Here is a 24635-nt window from a genome sequence, read left to right on the forward strand (position 1 = left end):
ACCCTAGTTTACAAACTAATATTGTTATATTATTAAAAATACTGTACCACATCCATTGTGTTGAACACACTCACAAACTATCATTATATATGTTTTATTTCTTTGGTTCACCAGATTGATTTTTCTCATGTTGATATGATAATGAATATGAGACAATAAAATGTGAAAATTAAATGGTTGAAAATGAACAAAGAAAAATTAAACCACAACATATATTAATAGTATAAATCTAACTACACTACATCCAGCATTGCTCTTGATTTGGGGAGCAGGGTTGGCGCAGTGGTGAGAGCGTTTGCCTCCCACCAATGTGGCCTGGGTTCGATTCCGGCCCGTTGCCAATGTAAGTTGAGTTTGATGTTGGTTTCTGCCTTGCTCGGAGGGTTTTTCTCCAGGTCCTCTGGTTTTCCTCCCTCCTGCAAAAACTAAACATTTCCAAATTCCAATTTGACCTGGATAGAGGACGCACATGAAAACCAGCTTTGGCTGATGTGGCTTCTTCTCTAAATATAGCAATTTATTTTTATTTATTTTGTTGGTGTATTTGCAGCTATTCTATTGCAGTCGAACACATTCACAACTGGCACAGTTTGTGAGAGAAGTGCAGAAGAGTCCATTTAATGACAGCACAAGGGTTGTGTCACTTGGGTCACGGCAGAATCTGTGCATCAACGAAGAAGTCAAAAGCCTGAAAAATATTAACAAAATCAATGATAGATGTTTGGAACTTCAGAAGAAAGACAAGGGTGGGTAGCCAGATCTTGTATTTTGTGTACAGTGGGGGTGGTTAGCATGGATAAAAAATTGGATCTGGATGTTCCCTGCACCTCTCCCTCCCCCTCTCCCTCCCACCTCTCCCTCCCACCCACCCACAGACATTTTGAGATTTGACTCCTTAAAATACCATTTTCAGCATTCTTGAGGCATGAAATCAGTATGACATAAAAAGTCTGCGTCAAGCCTAGTGGCCCATCCGGCTGGATCTTATCCCAGTTTCAGTAGCATGAAGTGACTTGGAATACCAGTATTTCTACTTCCCCTGGCTGGGATGCTAGTCCATTACAGGGTTACCCCCAGCAATAAATTTGCCAGGACCCATTTGTGCACCTGGATGGAGAGAGGCACTGTGAGAGTTAAGCCTTGTCCAAGCACACAACACAATGATCCAAGCCAGGACTCAAAAGCTCAACGCAAACCAATTACTCTAACTAACTCCTAAGTTATTTTTACTGTATGTGACTGAATATTATTGGTTCGACGAAGGAGAGGAAGTTATTTTTTTTTGGTTTGTTTTTTTTTTTGGTGGGTGTTTTTTGGGATAGCCCGTGGGGGGCGGGTTCCCCCCTTTTTTTTGGGGGCGGGGGGGGGTTTAAAGGGCCCTTAAAAAAACCAAAATTAATATTATTATGTTTTCTATGTTTTCATTTTCTACAGATAAGAAAAAGTCTAGTGGAGAGAATGCTCCAAAGAAGAAAAAACTTGCCAAAGGTTGCCCGTTTTATGCATATCAGCAGCTGCAGAAATTCAGGGACCATGTCTTGGTATAATTTAAGATGCTTATGTGATCATGGCCTCCTACACAGACGTCAACACATTCCTCCACCAACGGAGAAAACATGACAAGCCCAGCATCTGCGTAGGGGGCTAATGTGATCAGAAACCTAGAAGTTGTTTATTTGTCATTCTCCTAACCTGCCTAGCTACATAGTTCAAGTACTAGAATTCAAATTGTTTATAAAAGAGAAGCTAGGAATAAGACAATGCCAGGCCAGGGGCTTGGAGGTAAATAAAATAAAATGGCCCTCTGAATAAAAAGGTGACACTAATTAATTAAAAGTAAGTTAAATTTTTATAGTACACCATAATGATTATAATTCATAAAAGCTGGGTATTTTTAAAAAATAAATCAAGAAAAATATAAAGGAGTGTGATGACAAAATTGGACAAGAATATTTATAAAAAAAAAGAGATTGAACGTAAAATTATTTTGATTTTGAATAGTATTGCTGAAACATTTCTAAGGTTTATGATGGTCTGTAATGTTTGAGTTTTTTTTTCTCCAGGTTGACATAAAAGATATTGAACAGCTTGTTTCTGTGGGAGAGGAACTTCATGCTTGTCCTTACTATGGAACAAGATTAGCTATACCTCCTGCACAGGTTAGGTTACAGGAAGATTAGGTAATGTTTAATACAACAAAAACAACAACAACAAAAGTTTATTTGAACTGTAAAATTACAAAAAGAAATGTTTAAACAATAAATAAATTAAAAATACATACAGTTGCTGGTCACCCAAAATAACTTAAAAGCTAAACTAGTTGGGTGACCACCATTTATTAATTTAAAATAAATATATCGTCAGAAAAGAGGCATTTTACATTTTACAATTTTACACAATTAATTAAGGTGGTAGATTACAGAACAAATAATTCTTAAACACGTATGTACAACAACAACAGCAAAAAGATAATAGTAAAAAGAAAAAGGAAAGAAAAAAAATGAAAAATGGCAGAAATACCAAAATTAAATTATTAGTAGAAAAACTTAATAGAAGTTAATAAATGAGCAGCAGTGTTTTATCAAGTTTAAAACAAGAGGCGCAGCCGAGTGTTTTAGACTTGCTAAAACACGAACTGCGAATTTATTGAACGGCTTAAAAATCTTCTGATGTAGATCAACTCATTCTAATATTTAGATTTGGGGTTATTTTGGCCAAGAAAATTGGACGTAAAGTTTAGCCATGTCTAAGTATAAGACACTCATACTTAATTTCTTTTTATTTCTTATGATTATTATGAGTTTAAGTAGTGAGAAAACTCCAATACAATTACAAGAAATATTAATAATAAAAATGAATATAAAACAAAAAAGAAAATTCCACCCCCCTGAAGGACACTGAATCTAAGAGGGCGGGGGTGGGGTCTCAAAAGCCAAACTTTTAAAGGAAAGTATTAAGCTAAACTGATATTTCCAGAAAGGTTGGGATTGGGAGTTCAAACGAAACTATGGGGGAAGTATGGAGATTTTTTTATGGAACAACACATTATTTTCCAAGTCTGGCACAGAAAAGGCTTTGAGATTTTGAAATAATTTCGTTACAACATGGAGTATTTCAAGTTATATACTTTAGAGTACATTGTGTGTTTTTTCTTCATTTTATTACTGAGAGTTGCTCATAGCTTAGAACTTATATGAAATTTATTTTTCATTTTTTCTAAACCAGCTTGTTGTTTTGCCATATAACATCCTTCTTCACAAGTCCACAAGAGAAGCTTGTGGAATAAAGCTTGACGGCAATGTAGTCATCATAGATGAAGCACACAATTTGATTGACACAATCAGTAGTGTCTACAGTGTAGAAATCACTGGTTCTCAGGTAATAATTAAAATTTGGTCCACTTGTTTATTATTGACATATGAATCCCGAGTCATTATATGTACTAAAGTACAGCTGCACTATGCACACTGTGTTAAGAGTGTGTTGCAACTGGAATACAGTTTATGCTTGTGACAACTATGCTCCAGAATAAGTCAAATGCACATAACCTTGATGGAATATTTTGTTTCATGTTGCAGATTTTGTGTGCGCATTCACAGCTGACACAGTATCAGGATCGCTACAGGTTATATTTTGCTCTAACCAATTGTTAGGCAGCATGTTTGTGGAATTAATAAATAAAAATGATAATTTAAGAGCAGATTACTTGTGCAATGTAGTTATAGTGAATTCTGAAATGGCTCTTTGTGTCACATTTTTATCCAGGACAAGATTAAAGGCAAAGAATTTACTGTACATCCAGCAGCTACTTTATGTGTTAACATGCTTCTTAAACTGTTTGGGTGGTAAGTTCTTGTAGGCCTTCTTGTTCAGTGGACTAATAAGCTAATAAGGATTATTGTCAAATTTATTTTATTTATTTTTTCAACTTGCAGTCAAATGACTTTGGTTAACTTTTATTCCCACGTTTAGCATTGTTGTACACTGCCTTTGTTTAATTGGTCATTATTTTATTAATTTATATCTATTGTTATTTCTTTAATCGATTTTTTAACCATTCACTGTCAAAAGCAGACAGAAATTTGATTGGCATCAAATTAAACATTAATGTTCATTTTTATCGTAGGAAAGGATCAAATTCTATCAAAGATGATATCAACAACTACTGCTGATGAGGGTGGTCCAAAAGAAGCAAAAATGCAAGGTTGCATTCACTTTGTTATTATTTTTTTTACTGGTTTTCACTTATATAACTAATATAACAAAACTTTTTAGTTTTATTATTTCCATGTAAAAGTAATGTTACAACATTGTGAGCACTTTGGCTACTTAATAAAATACTGATAATAAAATAATACAAACTGTATAATATTATTTTAAAATGTTATAACAATGAAAAGAGTGGCAGCATATATATGAATCCCGAGTCAGCATATCATTGTAAAAAATTGCTAGAAAGTACTTACTTTTTTTATTAATAATAATATGTAAACATGTCCATCAGCTGACCAGTCAATCAGTTATTGAAAAATGGTTTAAATCTCTCTTGGTACAAATTTTTAATTTTTTTTTTAAAAAAAAACAACAACAAAAAACAACAAATGAATTACTTAGTAGATTATTTTCTCTTCTACTTTGCAGATGTAAAGCTTAAAACGATAAATGATTTCTTGTTTTCTGCCCAGATGGACAATGTCAACCTTTTTAAGGTAAAACGGATCGAAAGCTTAATTTGCATTACATTTCATTAGCAAAGCACTGTTTTTCTTGGCTCTGACATGTTGTTTATGATTCCTTTATAGATTAAAAAGTACTGTGAGAAGAGCATTATTTCTAAAAAGGTAAGATGTGAATCTGTCTCATAGTTAATGGAATCTTTGTTAAATACTAAACTGAATCATTATAAAATGTACAAAAATTAATACTGAATTTAGGTTTCTTCTTATAATTCAAAAGTACTGTATTTAATAATTACATATATGGTAAACTTTTGTTTCAGCTGAATGGATTTATTGACAGATACCAGTCTGTACAAGTGGGGACAGGTTAGTGCACATGCAGATATATTTATTGACATTTACTTAAGAATAAAAACAATTTAAGCTAAAGTAATAAAACAAATAAGTTACAGTATTAAGTTCTTCTTTGGGTTTTGAATCCAAATAATAGTTTCTAAATGTGTTGCCCATTTGGTGGGTGGTTACGTTGTCCCTACTATTACCAAAATAGGTTTTATCTGAAAACAGTATTTCAGCACTTAGCTTGCTTGTTGCAAAGCAAGTTTTAGTAAGAAGAATGTTGTGTATTTTTACCTCAACTTATAATTTATTCAATGTCGTTTTGTTTAAGCATTTAAGGATAAAATGCCATGACGGTGTTGAAATGTTGTGCATTTGTTATTTACTTTATCTTTATAATTTATTATTTTGTTATCATGCCAGCGACCGAAGAAGACACCTTGTATCAAAGCAGCAGTTCACCTCTTCAAATCATTGAAAGCTTTCTGGAAGCACTCACAAATGCTGACAAAGATGGAAGGGTTGTTGTCAATAAGCAAGGTAGGTTTGCATATACAGTGCTGATACTGTATCTGGTATGTTTTACCACCATGGTACTCGCATATGTACGGTGAACTCAAGAGCTTCAAGCTACTGCAAAAATCTGCGTTTAAGGCTAGTGGCCCAATGGCTGGTGCTTTTATCCAATTTCAATAGTGTGAAGCAAAAAGATGGGATGCAAGGCTATTGCAGGGCTACCAACCTCCGCCTCCCCCACACCCCCTGTCCCAGCATTTAATTTGCTTGTCCCCATTTATTATTATGCTACTGGGTGAAGATCTGTTGAGGTACTGTGAGAGTTATATAATTTAAGTGTCTTGCCCATGAACACATACAGCAAATTTTAGTGGCCATGAGGCAGGGTCCATAATTTGTAATAAGCTATTTAATTTACCAACATACCATTGATCTGAACTGACTGTATGACACATGACCTGTTCTTTTAAAAATTGGCAGATCGACTCAGTAGTTCCAGCCTGAAGTTTCTACTGTTGAACCCAGCTGTGCATTTTACAAACATCGTCAGAGAAGCCAGAGCAGTTATTGTGGCTGGAGGAACAATGCAACCTGTATGATATAAATATAAATATGATTAATTTAAACAAATAAAATGGTGTGTCCATCCCTGTTTAAGTTATAGCTCTATCATTAGACATTGTGTTTAACTTATTTGGGAGGAAGTATGAAAAGCAGGTATGACAATTTTGGTTAGTACAAAACATGGCCACCCAAATCTGAACCCCCCGTTTGGACCCCCATTGTAAATACAGACCCTAACCCTGTGGGGGTTCAGACTGGGGGTCCAAACGTGGCCGGATAGAGGTCCACTGAGGTCCTGATAGGGAATCTTAAAGGGGTGCAGATGGGAAGAGAACACTTTTTGTACTATTTGTATAATAACCTCCAGCAGAATTACCAGTGGTAGATCTACAGGACTGCAAATATATATACCGGGTATATTTTTTTTCACTTGAAACGACATATCTCCTACTAAGACACCATCTTGGTCGGACAAAACAAAATAATTATTTTGGTCAGACATCACCAAAAACAAAAGGTTTAATTTTCTTCATTGTTGCCGTAAAATGATTTATGATCAAAACATTTTGTCTGGACATCATGTCCGTTTTACACTTGGGATTTCGCCAGACATGAGCAAATTTTGCATCCCTGGATCTAGGAGAGGACCTATTTTTTGTTTAAAGATTTTAGGGCTCTCCAACCTTATTTGAGCAGAAAAGTCACATCTTCTCCCTCCCCCCCCCCCCCCCACCCTTTTCCCCTTTTGATAAGCTCATCTCAATCTGCCACTGATTACTTTATTAAAGTTTGTCACTGGCAAGCAACCTCCAGCCTTAGCTAGATTTGTTTTACTCTTTTTAATATTTTCTAACGAGAATATTCTGTCGTGTATGATCTCAAGGACTGCCCATAGTTTTGGTCTTAACCAGTGCTTTGGTTCTTAGCTGTCACACCTATGGACATCCATAAGTAAAACAATAGAACAAAATCAATTCCCTTGATAAACTGTTCCACTTGTAGTCAAATATTACGTTTTCATTTTACCTTTCAGATGTCTGATTTCAAAGATCAGCTCTTCACATGTGCAGGACTACCAAGTGCAAATATTGTGGAGTTTTCTTGTGGTATATAATTTCTTACCTAATGAACTATGTTTCCTGTTCTAAGTGAAGAGCTATCTTTTATAAGCTAAGCCCGGTGCCGGGTTTCACGTTGTCTTTTTCAGGCCATGTTATTCCAGCAGAACATTTGCTCGCCGTGGCGTTAGATAGAGGACCCTCTGGCAGAGAACTTGATTTCACGTATCAGTCCAGAGATTCCGCTCAATTGGTAAGAAATGTTTGTGATTTTATGCGCCACAAGACCACCATAAAATGACCGACACAGGTCAGATTCACAAGATGAAGAATCACCATGAAAGATCCTCATGCGGTCCTTAATTTCCTGATGGATGGATCCAACTTTCGTCGATATTTCTAATTATTTTCATGTCTTTTAATTGAAGGAAGCTGTGAATTATTTTAGTACGGTATTTTCAGGAAAGATTAACTACAAATTGTTCGTCTTTCGATGTTACTTCTGCAGAATTTACGACGAAATTTTGCAAACCATCTAATCCGCCTCGTCCGCCATTTTTGTTTCACGTGGACCGGAAGTTGAATGGCGCTTTTCACTTCCGCTTTTCCAAAGTGAGGCAGTCCACAAATCAGTAGTTAAATTTCGTCTGATTTTGTCAGCCGGGCGTAGTGGCGCACGCCTGTAATCCAGCTGCTTGGAGGCTGGGGTTGTTGAATGGCTTGAGGGCGGGATTCCTGGGGGCGGCTGTCCTATGTAGATCGGGTGTCCACGCTAAGTTTGGCGTCAATATGGTGAACACAGAGGAGTCTGAGTTCTCCAGGTTGGTTAAAGAGGAGCGAACCGGCCCAGGGTGGAAACACAGCAGGCAAAAGCTCCCGCGTCAAACAGTAGTGGGATAGCATCTGTGAATAGGCAGTCGTTCACAGCCCGGTCGAGATAGTCAAACTCGGCTCTGTTTTTTTTTTCTTCTTCTTCTTCTTTAACCTTTTTTCCTCGTTCACTGTAAATTTTAGTTTTAACTCGATCCTCTTTCTTTCTCTATTTTCTCGGGAAGTAATATATAAGAAAATCGAGTTTTAACTTTTCTCCTTGTTCACTTATAATTTTTTTTACTGTCTTTTTTGTTCGCTTTTAATTTTCTCGTGGAAGAAAAAAGAAAAGAAAAAAAAATCGAGTTTGTTTTTTTCCTCCTCCCCTATTAATTTTAGTTTTAACTCCACTTAGCATTTTTTTCTTTTTTCCTTTTTTTTTTACTGTCTTTTATCGTGGAAAAATAGAAAGAAATTATCGTCTCGCTTTTAATATAATTTAAATCGATCCTCTTTTTTCTTATCTTATTTTGACTGTTATCTTATTCCCTTTTAATTTTATGCCATTTTGTGTTGTTTTCTGTTTTGACCTTTATTTTTGTTCTATTTTTTAAGTATTGTATAATTTTTTGGGGGAGGGAAGAAATAAAGCACAGGATAAAATTATCAGAAATTAATCAACAATCGAAAGCGGAAATATGAAATAAAGAGACATTCAGTTTTACGGGCCAGGAAGACCGTACCATGTTTTTTATTATGATCAAAAATTGCGACTTCGCCTTCTTTCTGTTACTTTGATCGAAATAAATTCACATTTTTTTTAATATATTTAATTTCCTTTTTGTGTTTCAGAAGGAAGAGTTAGGTCGACTACTTATCAACATTTTTGCAGTAGTCCCTGGTGGAGTGGTGTGTTTTTTCTCTTCATACGATTATGAGCAGCAAGTCTACAAACACTGGCAAACAACTGGAATTCTTGATAAAATGAACGCCAGAAAGAAGGTATAGGCTTCCTTATTTTTATTTATTGGTTTTTCTTTCAATCTTCAGTCATTGTGTCGCGTTTTACATATTTTACTTTTTTTTCGTGAAGGTGTTTAGAGAACCAAGAAAGGCGAACCAGCTTGATCAAGTGCTTTCATCATATGCTTCCTGCATTAAGGTAAGTATGGAAGGCTAAAGGAGTTCCGAACAATATTTCTCAAAACATTAATAATTCATCAATTTAAAACAAAGAAAATCATAACGTTTCCATGAAGGAGATTTGAATACCCGGTCTTAAATAAGCAGATATTTCGCATAGATATTTACAATTTTATTTCTCCGTAGTTTTTGTTTCGATTGAGAAGATATATCAAACACTCGTCAAAATACGCCGCTACGCATCGTATTTTCAACTCTCTTCTCTTTGTTTGGTTATCTCGATGAAACGCTGTCTCTTGTGTTTGATAGATTACATGAACGGTTGTACATGTACACATACCGAAGAATCTCATGATTTGGCATCAGAAGTTTCGTTGTTTCCCAAACATTTACCAACTAACTACATCTTTCATTTTGGAATACGTGCTCCCCCCCCCTTCCCTTTAGCCCCCCCCTCCCATTCCCTTCCCAGCCGTTTTCTTTCCCTATCCCCCCCCCCTTCACTTGTCTTCACTTCACTTGTAATACTGACTATTTTCAAACTTTTTCTTCGAACCTGGTGCATGAATCAATATTAATCTTTCATATATTTCTCAGAAGCCAGCTGTAACAGCTAACACCACGTCTCCTAATGGCGCGGTGTTATTCTGTGTGGTAGGAGGAAAGATGAGTGAAGGGATCAACTTTTCTGACGACCTTGGAAGGTGAGGAATGAAAAAGAAAAATATTATTAGTGGGATATAATAGGCTAACAAATACTTTCCTTTGTTAGTCGGGAAAACAAACCCCGCATTTTCCTGGGCAAATCTTCGTTGAACTATCCCAAGAGTTTCCGAGAACTCCACGAGTTGTGACGTCAGTCTGCCATGATTATACGTCATGTTACGAAGAGACAAAAAAACGAAAGAAAAACCGTGGGCTCTATCGACCATTGATGAGTATTTGAAAGCTTTTAAAATTTGTCCGGGAAGCAAATTTCCACATGGACATTCGGACCAACTCCATCCACTCACAGGAAAGCGCCCTGACTCATAGGAAATGACCATCAAATTTGTTTAAATGTATAAAATAACCTCTTAAAACAGTAAAGGAATATCTAAATAACACACCAAATGCAAAAGAACGTACGGATGGCCAAAAGTGTCGAAGATTGAAACGGATTGCGATGTGGGCTTTTGAAATATGGTCCGGCGGAACAGTTTTCAAAGTTAATCTTGTCTGCTTGTAACTTTAATTTATGACGCCCGGGACACATTTAGCTGCAAGGAAGCTATGGTTTTGTCATTTAGTATCAAAGAATTAATTTCTTTGCAAACATTTAGTTTTATAGCGAATATATGGCAAAATTTAATAACATAAGATTAACACAGTCCCTTTAATATTGCATGTCTTTCCACATCAGGTGCGTGGTTATGGTTGGACTTCCTTATCCCAACATTTACTCTCCGGAGTTAAAGGAGAAAATGGCTTATCTTGATGCGACTTTAGGGGTAAGATTCCTTCTTTGTTTTGGAATAAAGACTTCTTATTGTATTTTTACTTTTTAAAGGAACATCGTTGCAAAATCGTATTGCGATTTGGTGGAGCGTAGCGAAAAATGGAAGATTGCGTCAATTTGATAATGGCAATGCGATAAACTGAAACTACAGCAAGAGCGCAAACAGTGTTGTACATATTACTCGCCACATTTTTTAGGGGAGTTTCATTATTTGAAGCAATTAACTGGTAACTATTGACGTGTTGTTATTTTTGTCTTTTCCTTTCAGCCTAAAGCTGGCCAAACGCATTACGAAAACCTTTGCATGAAAGCTGTAAATCAGTCAATAGGTAAGGAAAAAGTTCCTTCTAATCTAGTTAACGATGTAAGTCAAGTCATGGATGAAGAACAGAAGAACAAATTTTAAAAATGTTTATCTTGGCATCGGAATTTATCAATGTCTGTCGTAACAATAAAACCAAAGCAAGCACATATCTGGCCAATCGCAAAAATATAGCCCTTGAACCAATCAGAAAACGAATAAGAAACACTTTGCCAAGCGCGGGAAATCATGTCGGTGCCGAGCGCGGCAAATCATGTCGCCAATGTCAAGCGCGGGAACACGCGCGTTAGCCAGACCACGATTGTTTGGTTTTGCTCTGATTGATTAGCGTGGTCGGATCACATTTTTGGCGAAATTTTTAGAAAATGTTAGAGCTCACCAACCGCGCGCAAGCCAGCGTTTACACCACTAGATAACAGATTGTTTACAGCTGACATACGCTTACATTTACAGCTGCTCAATATATAACATTCAAGTTTCTTTTTCCAGGTCGTGCTATCCGTCACAGAGGAGACTACGCGACAATCTTGTTACTTGATCAGCGCTACGGTTCTGCTAGAATACAGAAAAGCTTACCAGGTTGGATTTCAAACCGACTACAGCATCAGGCTCGCTTCGGATCCGCATTTGCCGCCATTCGCAAGGTAAACTGGTGTGACTAGTCCTAAGTCCGTTCTACGAAGAACTGGTAAAGACGCAAGGGATAAAGCAGTTTTCAATTGAGTGTCGTAAAACCAAAAGCAAAGTAATTACTCTGGCCAATCACAAAGGACAAAGACAATCCAGCAACCAATCAAAACGCGAAGCAAAAACATGTAGCCGGCACGAAGCGCGGGAAAACGTGCGCGAGCGAGAGACGATTGGTTTTGGTTTTAGTTTTGATTGGCTGAGAAAGTGGCGCAAGATTTTTAAACCAATCACTAAGCGTAGTAATGCAAAACCAAAGAAAAGCAAATTACTTTCGATACTCAAGTGAAAACCGCTCTAATGGGAATTTCGAGGAATGGGGAATTACGACGCTACGTAATTATAAGTAACGCTATGTTAGACACTACTATAAGCTATACAAACTGGTTTCAGAGTCGAATGAAAGCGCTAAATAGCGGCTCAAGCCGATAGAAACATAAAACACAATTACAAAAAAAAAATCGAAGTACAGCTAAATAATAAATATAAGGAATACATTATAATTTAATGAAAACAAGTTAATTTTTGTATTTCTTTTTTGTTTCAGTTTTTCGTGGATAAGCGACTGACGGGTGGAGTCACAGAGTGATGCAACACAACTAAATTAAATTTTAAATTTCCTTGTGCACATGTTAAATCAAAGATTTCTCTGCAAAGATTATAACGAAAAAAGGCAAATATTTATTTGATATAATTATTCATCAATCGCTAAAAAATTATCTCTATATTTTTGAAGAGAAAGATGTATTTTTCAATACCCACAGGCTTCAAATGACCTGTGTGTTTATAAACTCGTCAGGTCTGAGAGCTTTATTGCAGTCTCTTGGTTGTTTATCCATTCCTATGGATTGAGTTTTATAATGAAAGGCAATGTTCCAAATAAAAAAGGTTGCAAGAATTGTAGTTCTGGATTCTTTATATTTTGTACTGTTTTTTTTTTAACACCAAATGTATCGTAACCGTTGTCACTCGCCAAAGTATATTTGACAACTTCTTAACATCTTTCAATTGGTTTTCCAAAATTCCCACTGACAGCCAATCGGTGATCCATAAAATAAGACGGGAAGTTTATCAACACGTGGCTGTCTACTTCGGACTTTTTTCCCAACCCTCTCCTCCCCCCTCCCCCCTCTCTCTCTCTTCCTCATTCCCTCCATCCGTCCATACGACCTTGTTTGATTAGCTAAGCAATGGACAACCAATAAAACTGTCAAAAAATAGTCGAAAATGTTTATCCAACGGCAACGTTAGGTGCATTTCATCAATTTACAATAAATCTACTGCGCTGTTTTCCCCGCGCCAACACAGTTTGCACCATGCAAACAGACATACCACTAGTCGAGTTACACAGAAACTTTACAAATGACGGACTGTCAAAGACCAACACCATTCCCTGCGCCAACACAGTTTGCACCATGCAAACAGACATACCACTAGTCGAGTTACACAGAAACTTTACAAATGACGGGCTGTCAAAGACCAACACCATTCCCCGCGCCAACACAGTTTGCACCATGCAAACAGACATACCATTAGTCGAGTTACACAGAAACTTTACAAATGACGGGCTGTCAAAGACCAACACCATTCCCCGCGCCAACACAGTTTGCACCATGCAAACAGACATACCACTAGTCGAGTTACACAGAAACTTTACAAATGACGGGCTGTCAAAGACCAACACCATTCCCCGCGCCAACACAGTTTGCACCATGCAAACAGACATACCACTAGTCGAGTTACACAGAAACTTTACAAATGACGGACTGTCAAAGACCAACACCATTCCCCGCGCCAACACAGTTTGCACCATGCAAACAGACATACCACTAGTCGAGTTACACAGAAACTTTACAAATGACGGGCTGTCAAAGACCAACACATGAAAAAATCAAATACCTTGAAAATTGTTCATCACTCTGCTAGTTTTTTATTTATTTACAATTTTAATTAAAGGCCTCTAAAAGTCCGAATACTTATCCCGGGCTTTGAGTTGCCGATAATGAACATTACTATAAATTATTTTTCTGACCCAAGGTCGTTTTAATGACCAAGAATAATTATGGCCATTAATCCACATTCAACTGAGAAAAAGCTTGTCGTGTAATACGTGTTTGTCACTTATCAACCTAGTAAAATGGCCCAGCTCACAACGAGTCTCTCGTAGCTCAGTTGGTTAGAGCGCCCAACCGGTATTCTGGGAGGCCATGGGTTCGATTCCCGTCGGGGACTCAGAATTTTTCTTTGTCCCATGCTCGAGTCATGTTGAACACTTCATCTTCAAGATCTTATCACTTATCTGGGAAAAATTATTTCAAAAAAAAAAATATCAGTCTAACAACAAACTTGCACTCCATGAAACCCGTAGTGGTTCGTTCATAAACTGCTGTTTGATAGCTGAGAGAAAAGAACTGGACTTCCTTGAAGACTGATGTCACTACACCGATTAGATCCTGCGCTGGCTAGCAACGGAGAAACTTGAAGAGGAGTCCATGCCCTGCTCAAAGAAGTAATGGGAACAAAATAAGGCGTAGAATGAAAACTAAGAGGAAGTGAATTCCTGTTTAACTTGTTTTCAATGTCACAGTGTCCTTCGTTTGGTAGCGAGGCAGCCTCGTTTCCACACGCGGCAAGGTGGGCAGGGCTTGGGAACGAGGCTCGCCTCTCGGTTGAAAGCGACGATGCGGAAGAGAGATGAGAACATTCAGAACTTGAGAACAGAGATACCGAATTAAGTTCTTCCTTGGTGCAAGAGCGAGTGTGGACGCCAGGAAGTCCTGGGGACGAAAACAAGTCGGGTGTTGCGCTGTGTTCGGTACAACGTGAACGCGATTCAGCGTTAACGAGCCTTGGAGAGAAGAAGAGATCCGGTGTCTTTGAATAACATTCTTCCATAACAGACAGCGATTGAGAAAACAAATCAGGAGAGAAAGGTGTACCCGCCATCATATCACAACTGTCATTTAACATGGATACTTCATTGTTGTCATAGTGATCAATAGACCTTTGGTTTCTCTGTTGATCCTCATCTGTTTCATTCGCATTACGGACACGTGATCGTATGAAGCAAGTTTGGTTGTCTCTCAAGGGCGTGTTACAAACGAAGTCCGTTTCGAGTAATTCATCAGCAGGTCCAGATCGGCAGAACAGCTTGCTTCGTTTCGTACTGATATCATTCACGTCCTCACGACAATTCCGCGAAATATATCTTCGCTGGTTGCTCAAGAGTACACTTTTAAGTAAATTACAGTTAGCTTTCCTTCCCGCTCTGTCTTCATTGCAGATATTTTCAGTCAGCTCAGAGAAAACACTTTCACAGTCTCTCAAAAACTGTGAATCAGAACAATCACTGTCATTTACCATTTTATCCGAGTATGAAAAACAATTTACGCTGCACGGTGTCCTCGCTTCCTCTTGCGCGCTATCACGACCGAGCTCCATATCACAAAATACCTCCTCTGTTTCTATGTTATCTTCGTGAGATTCACTCGAAGGATCGGAGCTGCCTGCATCCACAATGCCTTCCAACACATGCGCTTTACCTTCAAAAGATTTCAAGAGTACACTTTTAAGTAAATTACAGTTAGGTTTCCTTTCCGTTCTGTCCTCATTGCAGATATTTTCCGTTAACTCAGAGAACGCACTTTCGCAGTCTCTCAAAAACTGCGCATCAGAACAATCACTGTCATATACCATTTTATCCGAGTATGAAGAATAGTTCACGCTGCAAGGTGGCTTCGCATCCTCTTGCGCGCAACAGCTATCAGCAGTAAGTTCCAAATCACAGAATGCTTCTTCTGTTTCTATGTTATCTTCGTGTGATTCACTCGAAGGATCGGAGCTGCCTGCATCCACAACGCCTTCCAACACATGCTCTTTACCTACAAAAGATCTAGAGACCTCCATCTTGCAATGGGGTTTACTGTTCAAAACGGTTGATACCACAGTTGTTTTAGGCGTTAGTGATTTTGTCACTGGTATATTTTCGCAATCAAGTTCCATGTCGGCCAAGAATGCGTCCAGATCTTCAGAAGAAGGAAAATCGGTAAACTCAGTAAAATCTTCTGCCTTTGAAGTCCGAGAAATCTCACACACGTCTTTTAATGTTGTTATTTCTGTTGTCATTGCATCTGACGTTACAGATTGCAGAGGATCATTGCATTTTTCGGATTGTACGGAAGGAAGTGTCGCTCGGCTTTCGTCTCTTCTCGTAGCGTCCCTTTCAAGATCCGCAAGAAATGCACTGAGATTCTCTGATGAAGGAAAGTCGTCGTACTCTGTCCATACATGTGAAAGATTTTGCTCTGTGCAGTCGTCTGTTAAGTTCGTGTTCAGTTTTCCAGATTTGAATTTTGCCGGAGTCATGGGCTGAATCACACTAGGAGAGTGTGAGTTGCTACTGTTGATGCCTTCGTTGGGGAGTGAAGATGCATTGCCTTTATCTAATAACAGCCAAGGAAAAGAAAACCAATCTACATTAAAAAAAAAAAAATAAAACTAGCAAAAAACTATTCCCATGTTGTGTTCTTAGCTACTGTGTTCTTGGTTATACTAACAACTTTCTTCGAATCAAACCGGCTATTTCCTAAAACCCCAGGGGGGGTACTCCGGGATCAAAGTGACGGGGATGATCGAATGAAGGCAAAACTCAGGACCCAAAAAAATCCCTAAGTCTCCCGACATTACCCCAAAAAAATCCCTGGACCAAAAAAAACGCCCAAAAAAATCCCTAGTCAAATAACCCCTAAATTGCCAAGGCCGCGCCAAGGCACTTTAGTTTGATTTTAATACCCCCAAAAATCCCCTATTTAAATCAAGTCACCCAAAAAATACCTGCCAAATTCTCCTACCCAAAAAAATCCCGGAATCGAAAATTTCGACCCCAAAAAAAATCCTTCGCACATCCCCGTCACTTGGATCCCGGAGTACCCCCCCCCTGGGCCTAAAACCCACTCTTTCCGATTTTTGAAATGCTATAAGCTTAGGCGCACAATTTTCTGAGGGGCTTGAAGGGGTAAAATGAAAACTGGAATTTGGGCAAATTTTCACTGGGAAAAATGGATTTGGGTCACTGGGACTGGGAATCACAAACAAAAAAACAGTAGAACGGGGACTAGGATTTAGGAAAATTTGGGAAAACAATATTCTGGGAAATGAGATTTGGGCTGGAAAATGGGATTTACCCCACCTCCCCCTCCCCTTAGCACCCTCTCTACTGCCAAAACCAATCTTACTCTGAATATAAAGATGAGCCGACTTCCTCCTATCCTTGCTATCAGATCCCAACACAGTCTCTTGTGTTAGAACTGCACCAGAAGAAGGTTGTGATGTACCAGTTAGAACAAGAGGTGTGTTCATGGAGCCAAACTCTTGTGGTGTACAATATATTGACGATGCTCTTTTTCCTTGAAGAGATGGGCGTCTCGTAACCAAAAATGCTTCGTAACTCGCTTGAGACTGAGAGCCATCTTGAAATGGCGAGCACTGAGAGCTCCTGAGATTGAATGATTCAGGCGTGCGTCTATGTAACTCCTGTAAATACTCATTTAATATCTGTATAACGGTGGGGCTTTGGTCAGTTGAAGAACAGGGAAATATTTGACAAGCTAGGAGACTGGGAAACTGCTCAGGCTGGCAGCGTGTATTTTCTGATTTGCGCTGCTTGTTGACAATGTTTTTGAGATGAAAAGGAGAGTGACGAGAGTTTTGCGAGGCTGTCCTGCAAGGTGAGTAGATTCTGAAGCCAAACTGTAGCAAGGCACCAACAAAACACTGCTCCATAGCTTGGTGCACAACATGACTGCACGGGATGACAGAGAATGAATCGGATTTTATGCTGTTTACAAACCTGAAACAAAAATATTTTCATATAAAGAGGTTGAAGACTGAGCATTAAACCTTTATATGTAAGCTTTCCTGAGAAGTGCTTCCAACAGTTTCATTAGAAACTAGACACCAGGCATTCAGCCATCTATGTTCAAAGTGTGAAACTTTCCTAAAATAATTGAACTTTTTATTGACCCTTTTTAAGCCCCTCCTCCCCTACTCCTCCCTCCCCCCCCCCCACTCCCTCTGTATATAAGTCCTCCCTGAGAATAGGATCATGTGAAGGGACGTTGAGCAACTATAAACCCAGAGCTTATTTTCAGAAGTTTACAGTATATGAATTTCTAAAGGTCACAATGGGAGTGTGGTTGGAGCCCAGGGGCCCTAACATTTTCACCGTGGAACCTGAAGCCCCAAATTTTTGCTGCCTGGAGTCCTTTGATGCAGAACGCAGAGCCCTGAGAATGTTAGCCTGCAATGCAGGCATATTTTTAGCTAGCAAACACATTTTGATCAGGGGAGCGCCATCTTGGATTTGTACTCGAGAGAGGATTGGAGAGTGGAGAAATGAATGCCAGGGAGTAGGAGTGATGCTGGGGGGAGGGGGGTCGGGAAGGAAAAATATGCCTGTCCACAGTCATTGTTGGTATGGCCCCCACCCTCTCCCGCCTCTTGTGCTTTTCCTTGCTTCCAAACCTCTCCCTGCCCCTCATCCAACATGGCTGTTAATCTAGTCTATAACAAGCTAATATTCTCTTGCTTCCATGGGAAACGCATGCACTGCAGGCTATGAGAATGTTTTTCACAGAGCCTGAAGCCCAACCTTGTTTGGGGAGAGAGAGACCCTGGGAATGAGGTTGCCTGGAGCCCTGACTTTTGTGGGTCAGAGCCCTGGGGCCACAGAGTTTTTTTGGCCAGGAGCCCTGGAGCCCTAGAGGCCCTTTCATGGCTTTGCGGCCATTAACATTTGAGCTATAAAGTTTGAAGCCAAACCTCATGAAGCTTGTGGCAGATGTTCCAAAGAAGCTGTCCAGACAGCTGCCAAACACTGTGATTTGTGCCATCTGTGTCCTGTCTGATGCTGTCACACTGATCCTATACCGATACTGAACACTCTCTGTACTGTACTCCTCTCTGCATCCCTCACACCAGAAGCTACAGCAAAGAAACATGCTGTTGCAAACCGAATTGGACTCCACTCAGTCCAGTTGGCATGTAGACTACTTAAATCCGATACAACCAAACAAAATCACAAAAATGAAATCACCGAATTGACTAAAATGAAACCACAAAAACAGGCTAAGCTGAGCATTATTCAGGCTAACCTGCACGTTATTCAGGCTATTTGTGCACCTTGCACTCTGGTTAGCCTGAATAGTGCTTTGGCTAGCCTGAATAACGCTCAGGTTGACCTGCACACGGTTAGCTCTCAATAACTGTAATGGGTTTTGTTTGTTTTGGTGATTTGTTCTGTTTCACTTATTTTGGCCATTTCGGTTGTTTCGGCGATTTCATTTTGTTGTTTCGGGTTGTAGTACATGCTGTCCAATTACCATTTGAGAGCCTTATTAGGGTGAAGCAAAATGGGGGGGGAGGGGGGGGTTAATGCCAAAAGAGGAAATGCCAATCTCCTCCCACTCCCCCTCCCCAATCCCCCCTCCACACTGTGCTGTAATGAAAGCACTGTGAGGGTACTATACACAGTATCTAGGACCATAAGAGCAACAGAATATTTAAGCTCTTTCAACCTGGATCTCGTTAAGCTGTTTAATACATACATAACAGGCTATGCTACATATAGCTTGTAAGGCTCTAAAGAGGCAAAGAACGTAAGCTTACATGTATATCATAAACTCGTTCATCAAGACAGTCAGTGTCTTATTAAATTACCTTCTTCGAATTCTCCGGAAATACTCTAACAGGTAAAGAGAAATCTATTACATTGATGGCAAAAACCCCGATTTTTTCTGCGATCAATGGTTATTACAAACGCAATCTGATTTTTTAAGCCTTGTTTACTAAGAATACTCACGTTGTTTCGTCCTCTCGAGTATGAACTTTCTTGTGACATTGAGTACAGCAAGGATAGCAGAATTTGTCGCGTATAGACACAACAGTCGCCAAAACAAACACACTTCGTGTTGCCATCACAATTATCACCGCCAAATACCACATATTTTGACCGTAAACATGTTGTTTACTGCGAACAGCACAAGAAACAACACTTTGAGAATCCAAAATGGCGCTCATTTGCGATCATCCAATCAGATCATCGGAATAGAACCAATCATCGGAATAGGCCCCAGTCTTCGACGGACACATAAATTTTCGAAATTTGCAGAAGTAGTCATAAATCACTCATAATTTTTCGAAGGATTTATATTCAAGAATTCTGGATATGGTGAAGGAATCCGTCCATGAAAAGCCCTTAAGCAACATAAACTTGTGTAAGTCATTATCAGGTTCATTTTGTGGTTAGATTGTTCCCAAATGACAACAAATTTTAGGTAGTGATCCCAGCTGACAAAATCCAACAGATGACTGGATGACTGGTTTTGTTTGATTTTGTAATCAGTTTTTCTTTAAGATAAACTTCTAACTATAATGGCCATCACATCATTTACGTGAAGCTTGATAAATTTGCAAAACAGAAGAATCCCTGTTTTCAAGCTGTCAATAATAATGTATCAGTCAATTCCAAGCAAGATCATGCCCCCCCCCCCTCCCCCTCCGGGCAAACCCTCGGGCATTCGACCTTTTTTTTTTCAAAATGTCTGATCAAATTCCCCACTATGTGAGCAGTTGTACGGTCAAATGCCCCACTGCCCAGGGCTGAAATAACATGAGTTGCTCGTTAACACTTGGTCTAACTGGAAACAATTTTAATAGGAAAAGATACTAAAACTAATTTACATTGACATAACCAAACTAGTGTTGAATAGTTTATGACACATTTTTTGACGGTCAAATGCCCAACCATCTAGGCTTCTGTTCGATCAAATTCCCCACTTTCTGGGCCTCAGTAGCAGTCAAATGCCCAGGGGTTGCTCAGGAGGGGGGGGGGTGATCTTTTGCTCGGAATTGACTGATACATAAATTTAAATGATAATTTGAAAGGTTCACATCACAGGGTTCTGTGAAGAACATCAGTATTTAATAGGGATGGAACATTATTTTTTTGAGTGGGGGGGGGGCGGTGGGAAGTGGGGTTGGGCAATTTTTCTGAGAAAGTTTTTTTTTCACTTTAGGTTGTGTAAGATTTTTTTCTTGGGGCTGCCGTGAGCTTGTGCAAGAATTTTTTTTAGCATATTTTTGGATAGTAGAAAGCCCTCAGTTGCTTGAATTTTTTTCCATGGCAACCCTTGCACAATTTTTTCCAGCTGTTTTTTGAGGCCCTGCCAGGGTAAATTCCGACAAGCGACACGGCCCAAAAAGTAGCGTCAGCACATAAAATAAAATCGCGACAAACGAAAACCCTTATGGAAAAACTTAAATTCCGACAAGGACAAGCAATTTTTCTTCAATTTAGTTACCAACAGCGACATGAAGAGCGATAAAAGAGCGACACGGAACATTTTTAAATTCAGACAAGCGACACGAGAACCCCCCTGGCAGGGCCTTTTTTTTTGTGTGCAGGAATTTTTTTGGAAATTGCCCAATCCCCCCTCCCACCCCTATTCAAAAAATATAGGTCTGTCCTCTACATTTTAAAACTTGCATAAGTGATAATTTAATCTTACTCTGCTTGCAGCCTCCAGATCAAGAGCTCATGGCTCAGAGATTGTGCCAAGGAAAGCACAAAGAATATGTAACTAATTTAGAACAACTTGATATCATGTTTCAATGTATTTATTTCAGAAAGAGCTGACTTGAAGTCTATATGCTATAGTACAAAGAAATTTATTTTGCCATAGTCATGGTTGAGTAATCATGCACATCTATTGAAACGTTTGCCAAAAATAAAACTTAAATTACCCTTTGACTTTTAAAATAATAAATTGTTCTTGGCAAAACCTGACGTTTATGTATGTAACAGATCACTGCTTTTCTACAATTCACGTATACCTACAAAATATAATAAAATATCAAATATTTAAAACCAACTAATTACAAATACAATATTTACAAGATCCTTTTCCTTCAATCAACTGTATGTACATTAAGGCTGATACCAAAAACTTATCTTTTATTAGTATGACGTTTACTATATAATTATGTAGATTGGATCTGTTTATTTAATATATATTTTATACTCTGCAACAAGACAATGGCCCTCGAGCACAAATAGAATGTCCTGCGAGAGTGATGCCGGCAGTATTTCCTTCGGTAGCAGATGCAATGTCTTTTGTTTCTGCAGCCTCCACACTTTTAATGTTTCTCTTCAACTGAGTTGCCAAGCTCATAAACAAGTTTTCCACATTGTCTGATTCTTTTGCAGAAGTTTCCATAGCAGTGCAGTGTTCATTCTCAGCAATCATTTGTGCACTCCTGAAATCCACTTCCCTCTCATGTGAAAGGTCACTTTTATTTCCTACAATGTACATGAGCATGGTCTTCTTGCTTGTGAATCTGTGGACATCGTCAAGCCAATGTTCTTGCAGGTTTTCAAATGATTTCCTGCTGGTGATGTCATAGGTTATGATGACGCCATCTGCATTATGATAATAACTCTGCGTGACTGAGCGGAAACGTTCTTGACCAGCTGTGTCCCACACTTGTAGCTAGAAAGATAAAAAAAAATATTGAAGTTATTAAGTTTATTTCAGAAGTTACCAAATGTTAATCATGTTTTCTCAAAATTTGCTGGAAATATATTTTTCTTTCATCATAAATTCAACATTTAGTTCTGGATTTACTCTAAATGTATGTGAATGACAAAGTGTGATGTTAAAGGCTAGGATTACTCAAGGGTCATGATTTCACAATGAAAATTTCAAAATAGTCATATATTTTTGAATTATGATAAAAATGTGTTTTCTTGTTTAACTCCAACAGAGCATAGGATATTAAAAATCAGCTCTGGAATGGGACTTAAATTTCCTCTCAATTTCAACAATCATTACTTAGTTTAACTAATTTCCTTTTATATATCACTTTTTGTGGTGTCACTTTAATGTATTACAATATATTTCAACACAAAACATGTTCAGGGCCGTACCTGGGATTTTTTGTCTGCGGGGGCAAGTTTTCCTGGTGGGGGCAACTGGTTTTTTTTAGTTTAGTTTTTCTTTTTTCTTTAGTTTTCTTAGTTTTTAAGTTTTCCTTGCAATAGCAACTGCCCCTTCTGCCCCCCCCCCCCCCCGCTAGGTACAGCCCTGATGTTCAGAAATGTATATGAAAATCAATCACCCCACCCCCAGAAAAGTTAAAAATATCTATACTTTTTTGGAATAATTTAATAAAATAATGTGAAAAATGGAGCAATTGTTTTTATTATAGCTACAACCCTCTTATCATAAATCATGAGTTGTAGTAGTGTTTATTTTATAAACCAAAGTAAACTTTACATTAGTCTAAGGGGCTTATCGTACAGTAGAAATTTTCTTATCATGCCCTGTGTAATTATATTAATTGTCATGAGGCAGGCAAGAAAAATTAAATTTGGATCACATTTAAACTATTTTTTTTATTATTTAGTTCAAAACATATGTTCTGTGTACCACAAAGTGACAAATTAGAATTTAGTGAAGTATTTGGTACAAATTATATTTTATTTTATTACATTTACAATGGGGTGTTTTAGAATTTTTTTAAATAGAATTTATCGCCTCTTAATAGTGAATTAAGAGTTAAAATTAAAAAAAATCGCACATAAAAATTCATCAAAACGATGTACTAGCTGGTACACACAAAATGAAGGAAAGTGTCAAAATTGAAAGTAATAAAAACAGAATAATTAAAAAATTTAGAGAGCGGAAGTTTTGAATATTCCCCAACGTGCAGACAATTAAACAGCTAACTGAATGAACTAATGCTTTGCACGAAAGTACGCAAATGCATTCAATTTATTTTCGCTGACCAGTATATTATGAACTTTATTATGAAGTTGTGGTTGTAAAGCACGTTTGCAAGTCAAAATCGGTATGAAAGTCAGGCTTGTTTACACCTCACTTCACCGACACTGCAGTTTATACTCGAGAAACACAGTTCCACCAAAATCATTATTCCGAATGAGCTAAATAGAGAAGATGATGTCTTTAGCTACCAACAAGTACCAGCAAAAATAATTGAAATCTACAATGAAACATGCAAATGCCAAATTTCACGATCGATCAAACGAAGGAACAATGTATAAAATCACCTTCAGGATAAAAGAATAAAATCATGACATCATCAGCGAATATTTTGCTCTCGTTATGCCATTTTTTAGACGTCTTAAAAATGATTATCGCCGCTAAATTCATAATATTGTGGTTTCGAAAATTCAAAACAAAGCTTGCCATGCACGAAATCATACCCAGAGCATAATTTTTCACTTGAATTTATAAGCTTACGCAGATATATTTAAATTTGCGGGGAAAACATGTGTCTTTTGGAAATTAAGCTACTAAAAAAAATACTCAAATAAGATAAAATAACAGTGTTCGTAAAATAAAATAAAAAATAAAAGCGAAACAAAAAGTTGCGCGGCGTTCGAATCCAGCACGGAAATCGCGCGCTTGTCAATTTACATCAGCTTTTATAGCATGAAAGATGAAGTAAAAACTAAATATACCTTCACTTTTTCGCCATCGACTTCCACGGTTCGTATTGTAAAATCCACACCGATTGTAGGGCCTTGAGAAGGAGCAAAAAATCCCTTCGTAAATCTTTTAACGAGGCACGTTTTACCAACGTTGGCATCGCCAATCAAGATGATTTTAAACAAGTAGCTGTAGTCGTCCATTTCGCTTGCAAAGCTTTCGAAAAGTGGAAATTTTGGAGGTTTTGAAAGCGTAGATTTCCCTTTTTCTCCTAAGCACAAGGCTGATAGGAAGTAAACTGAAGTATTTACAGGGGAAAACCAAGTTTTTAAGCAGAAATTTTCTCAGTCAAATTTAGAAATTACATGCTGTTCAATCACGCGCGAAAGAACCAGAAGCATTGTCTTCCATTGTTCGGATTGGACAAGCCCAGCGTGACGTCATAGAATAACAACATTACCGATTGCACGTGGACTTCCGGTACGCAGTAGTTTTCAGTTTCGACGAAAC

General features: G+C 38.2%; 3 protein-coding genes and 2 long non-coding RNA genes across 7 annotated transcripts in view; 1 reads left to right on the plus strand and 4 right to left on the minus strand.

The window, feature by feature from the left end:
• Positions 1–12514, plus strand: part of LOC144653533 (ATP-dependent DNA helicase DDX11-like) — a 70800-nt gene extending 58286 nt beyond the window's left edge. For 2 of the 3 annotated variants that reach the window (XM_078513532.1, XM_078513531.1), the window contains 21 exons: positions 551–746; positions 1435–1541; positions 2064–2159; positions 3226–3378; positions 3579–3625; positions 3766–3845; positions 4127–4204; positions 4642–4709; positions 4803–4841; positions 5000–5045; positions 5442–5558; positions 6015–6127; positions 7132–7204; positions 7306–7409; positions 8819–8968; positions 9060–9128; positions 9707–9813; positions 10512–10599; positions 10876–10936; positions 11419–11573; positions 12164–12514. In XM_078513532.1, the coding sequence (XP_078369658.1) occupies positions 551–746; positions 1435–1541; positions 2064–2159; positions 3226–3378; positions 3579–3625; positions 3766–3845; positions 4127–4204; positions 4642–4709; positions 4803–4841; positions 5000–5045; positions 5442–5558; positions 6015–6127; positions 7132–7204; positions 7306–7409; positions 8819–8968; positions 9060–9128; positions 9707–9813; positions 10512–10599; positions 10876–10936; positions 11419–11573; positions 12164–12205 (1989 nt within the window). In that variant the 3' untranslated portion in view covers positions 12206–12514. The remainder of the gene's footprint in view (positions 1–550; positions 747–1434; positions 1542–2063; positions 2160–3225; positions 3379–3578; positions 3626–3765; positions 3846–4126; positions 4205–4641; positions 4710–4802; positions 4842–4999; positions 5046–5441; positions 5559–6014; positions 6128–7131; positions 7205–7305; positions 7410–8818; positions 8969–9059; positions 9129–9706; positions 9814–10511; positions 10600–10875; positions 10937–11418; positions 11574–12163) is intronic. The other variant, XM_078513533.1, reaches the window with a different exon arrangement.
• On the minus strand, positions 551–7365 carry LOC144653614 (uncharacterized). The gene is made up of 3 exons (XR_013570770.1): positions 7221–7365; positions 5961–6125; positions 551–688 (listed from the first exon to the last, which is right to left on the minus strand). It is a non-coding gene; the product is annotated as an uncharacterized LOC144653614 (long non-coding RNA).
• Positions 12275–13733, minus strand: LOC144653616 (uncharacterized). Its single transcript, XR_013570772.1, has 2 exons — positions 13668–13733; positions 12275–12786 (listed from the first exon to the last, which is right to left on the minus strand). It is a non-coding gene; the product is annotated as an uncharacterized LOC144653616 (long non-coding RNA).
• A 170-nt stretch (positions 13734–13903) lies between these two features.
• On the minus strand, positions 13904–19675 carry LOC144653612 (uncharacterized). The gene is made up of 4 exons (XM_078513654.1): positions 19475–19675; positions 18436–18597; positions 16851–17464; positions 13904–16052 (listed from the first exon to the last, which is right to left on the minus strand). Exons 1-4 carry the CDS (start codon positions 19615–19617, stop codon positions 13993–13995), a joined length of 2979 nt encoding a protein of 992 aa, XP_078369780.1. The 5' UTR covers positions 19618–19675; the 3' UTR covers positions 13904–13992.
• A 1600-nt stretch (positions 19676–21275) lies between these two features.
• Positions 21276–24585, minus strand: LOC144653494 (ras-related protein Rab-30-like). Its single transcript, XM_078513487.1, has 2 exons — positions 24158–24585; positions 21276–22163 (listed from the first exon to the last, which is right to left on the minus strand). Exons 1-2 carry the CDS (start codon positions 24326–24328, stop codon positions 21690–21692), a joined length of 645 nt encoding a protein of 214 aa, XP_078369613.1. The 5' UTR covers positions 24329–24585; the 3' UTR covers positions 21276–21689.
• Between the last annotated feature and the right edge of the window lie 50 nt (positions 24586–24635).

The sequence above is a fragment of the Oculina patagonica genome, chromosome 5 (assembly GCF_052425735.1).
Source record: "Oculina patagonica isolate OP01 chromosome 5, crgOcupat, whole genome shotgun sequence".
Taxonomy (NCBI): Eukaryota; Metazoa; Cnidaria; class Anthozoa; order Scleractinia; family Oculinidae; genus Oculina; species Oculina patagonica.

What these genes read in the sequence shown, in the direction of transcription:
- LOC144653494 (XM_078513487.1), bottom strand. Translation starts at nt 24,328, where the DNA reads ATGGACGACTACAGCTACTTGTTTAAAATCATCTTGATTGGCGATGCC. An exon ending in TCGATGGCGAAAAAGTGAAG is followed by an intron (nt 22,164 to 24,157) that starts GTATATTTAGTT and finishes TTATCTTTCTAG; the next exon opens with CTACAAGTGTGGGACACAGC.
- LOC144653612 (XM_078513654.1), bottom strand. Translation starts at nt 19,617, where the DNA reads ATGTGGTATTTGGCGGTGATAATTGTGATGGCAACACGAAGTGTGTTT. An exon ending in TCTGCCACAAGCTTCATGAG is followed by an intron (nt 17,465 to 18,435) that starts GTTTGGCTTCAA and finishes TTTTTGTTTCAG; the next exon opens with GTTTGTAAACAGCATAAAAT. An exon ending in GGCTCATCTTTATATTCAGA is followed by an intron (nt 16,053 to 16,850) that starts GTAAGATTGGTT and finishes TATTAGATAAAG; the next exon opens with GCAATGCATCTTCACTCCCC.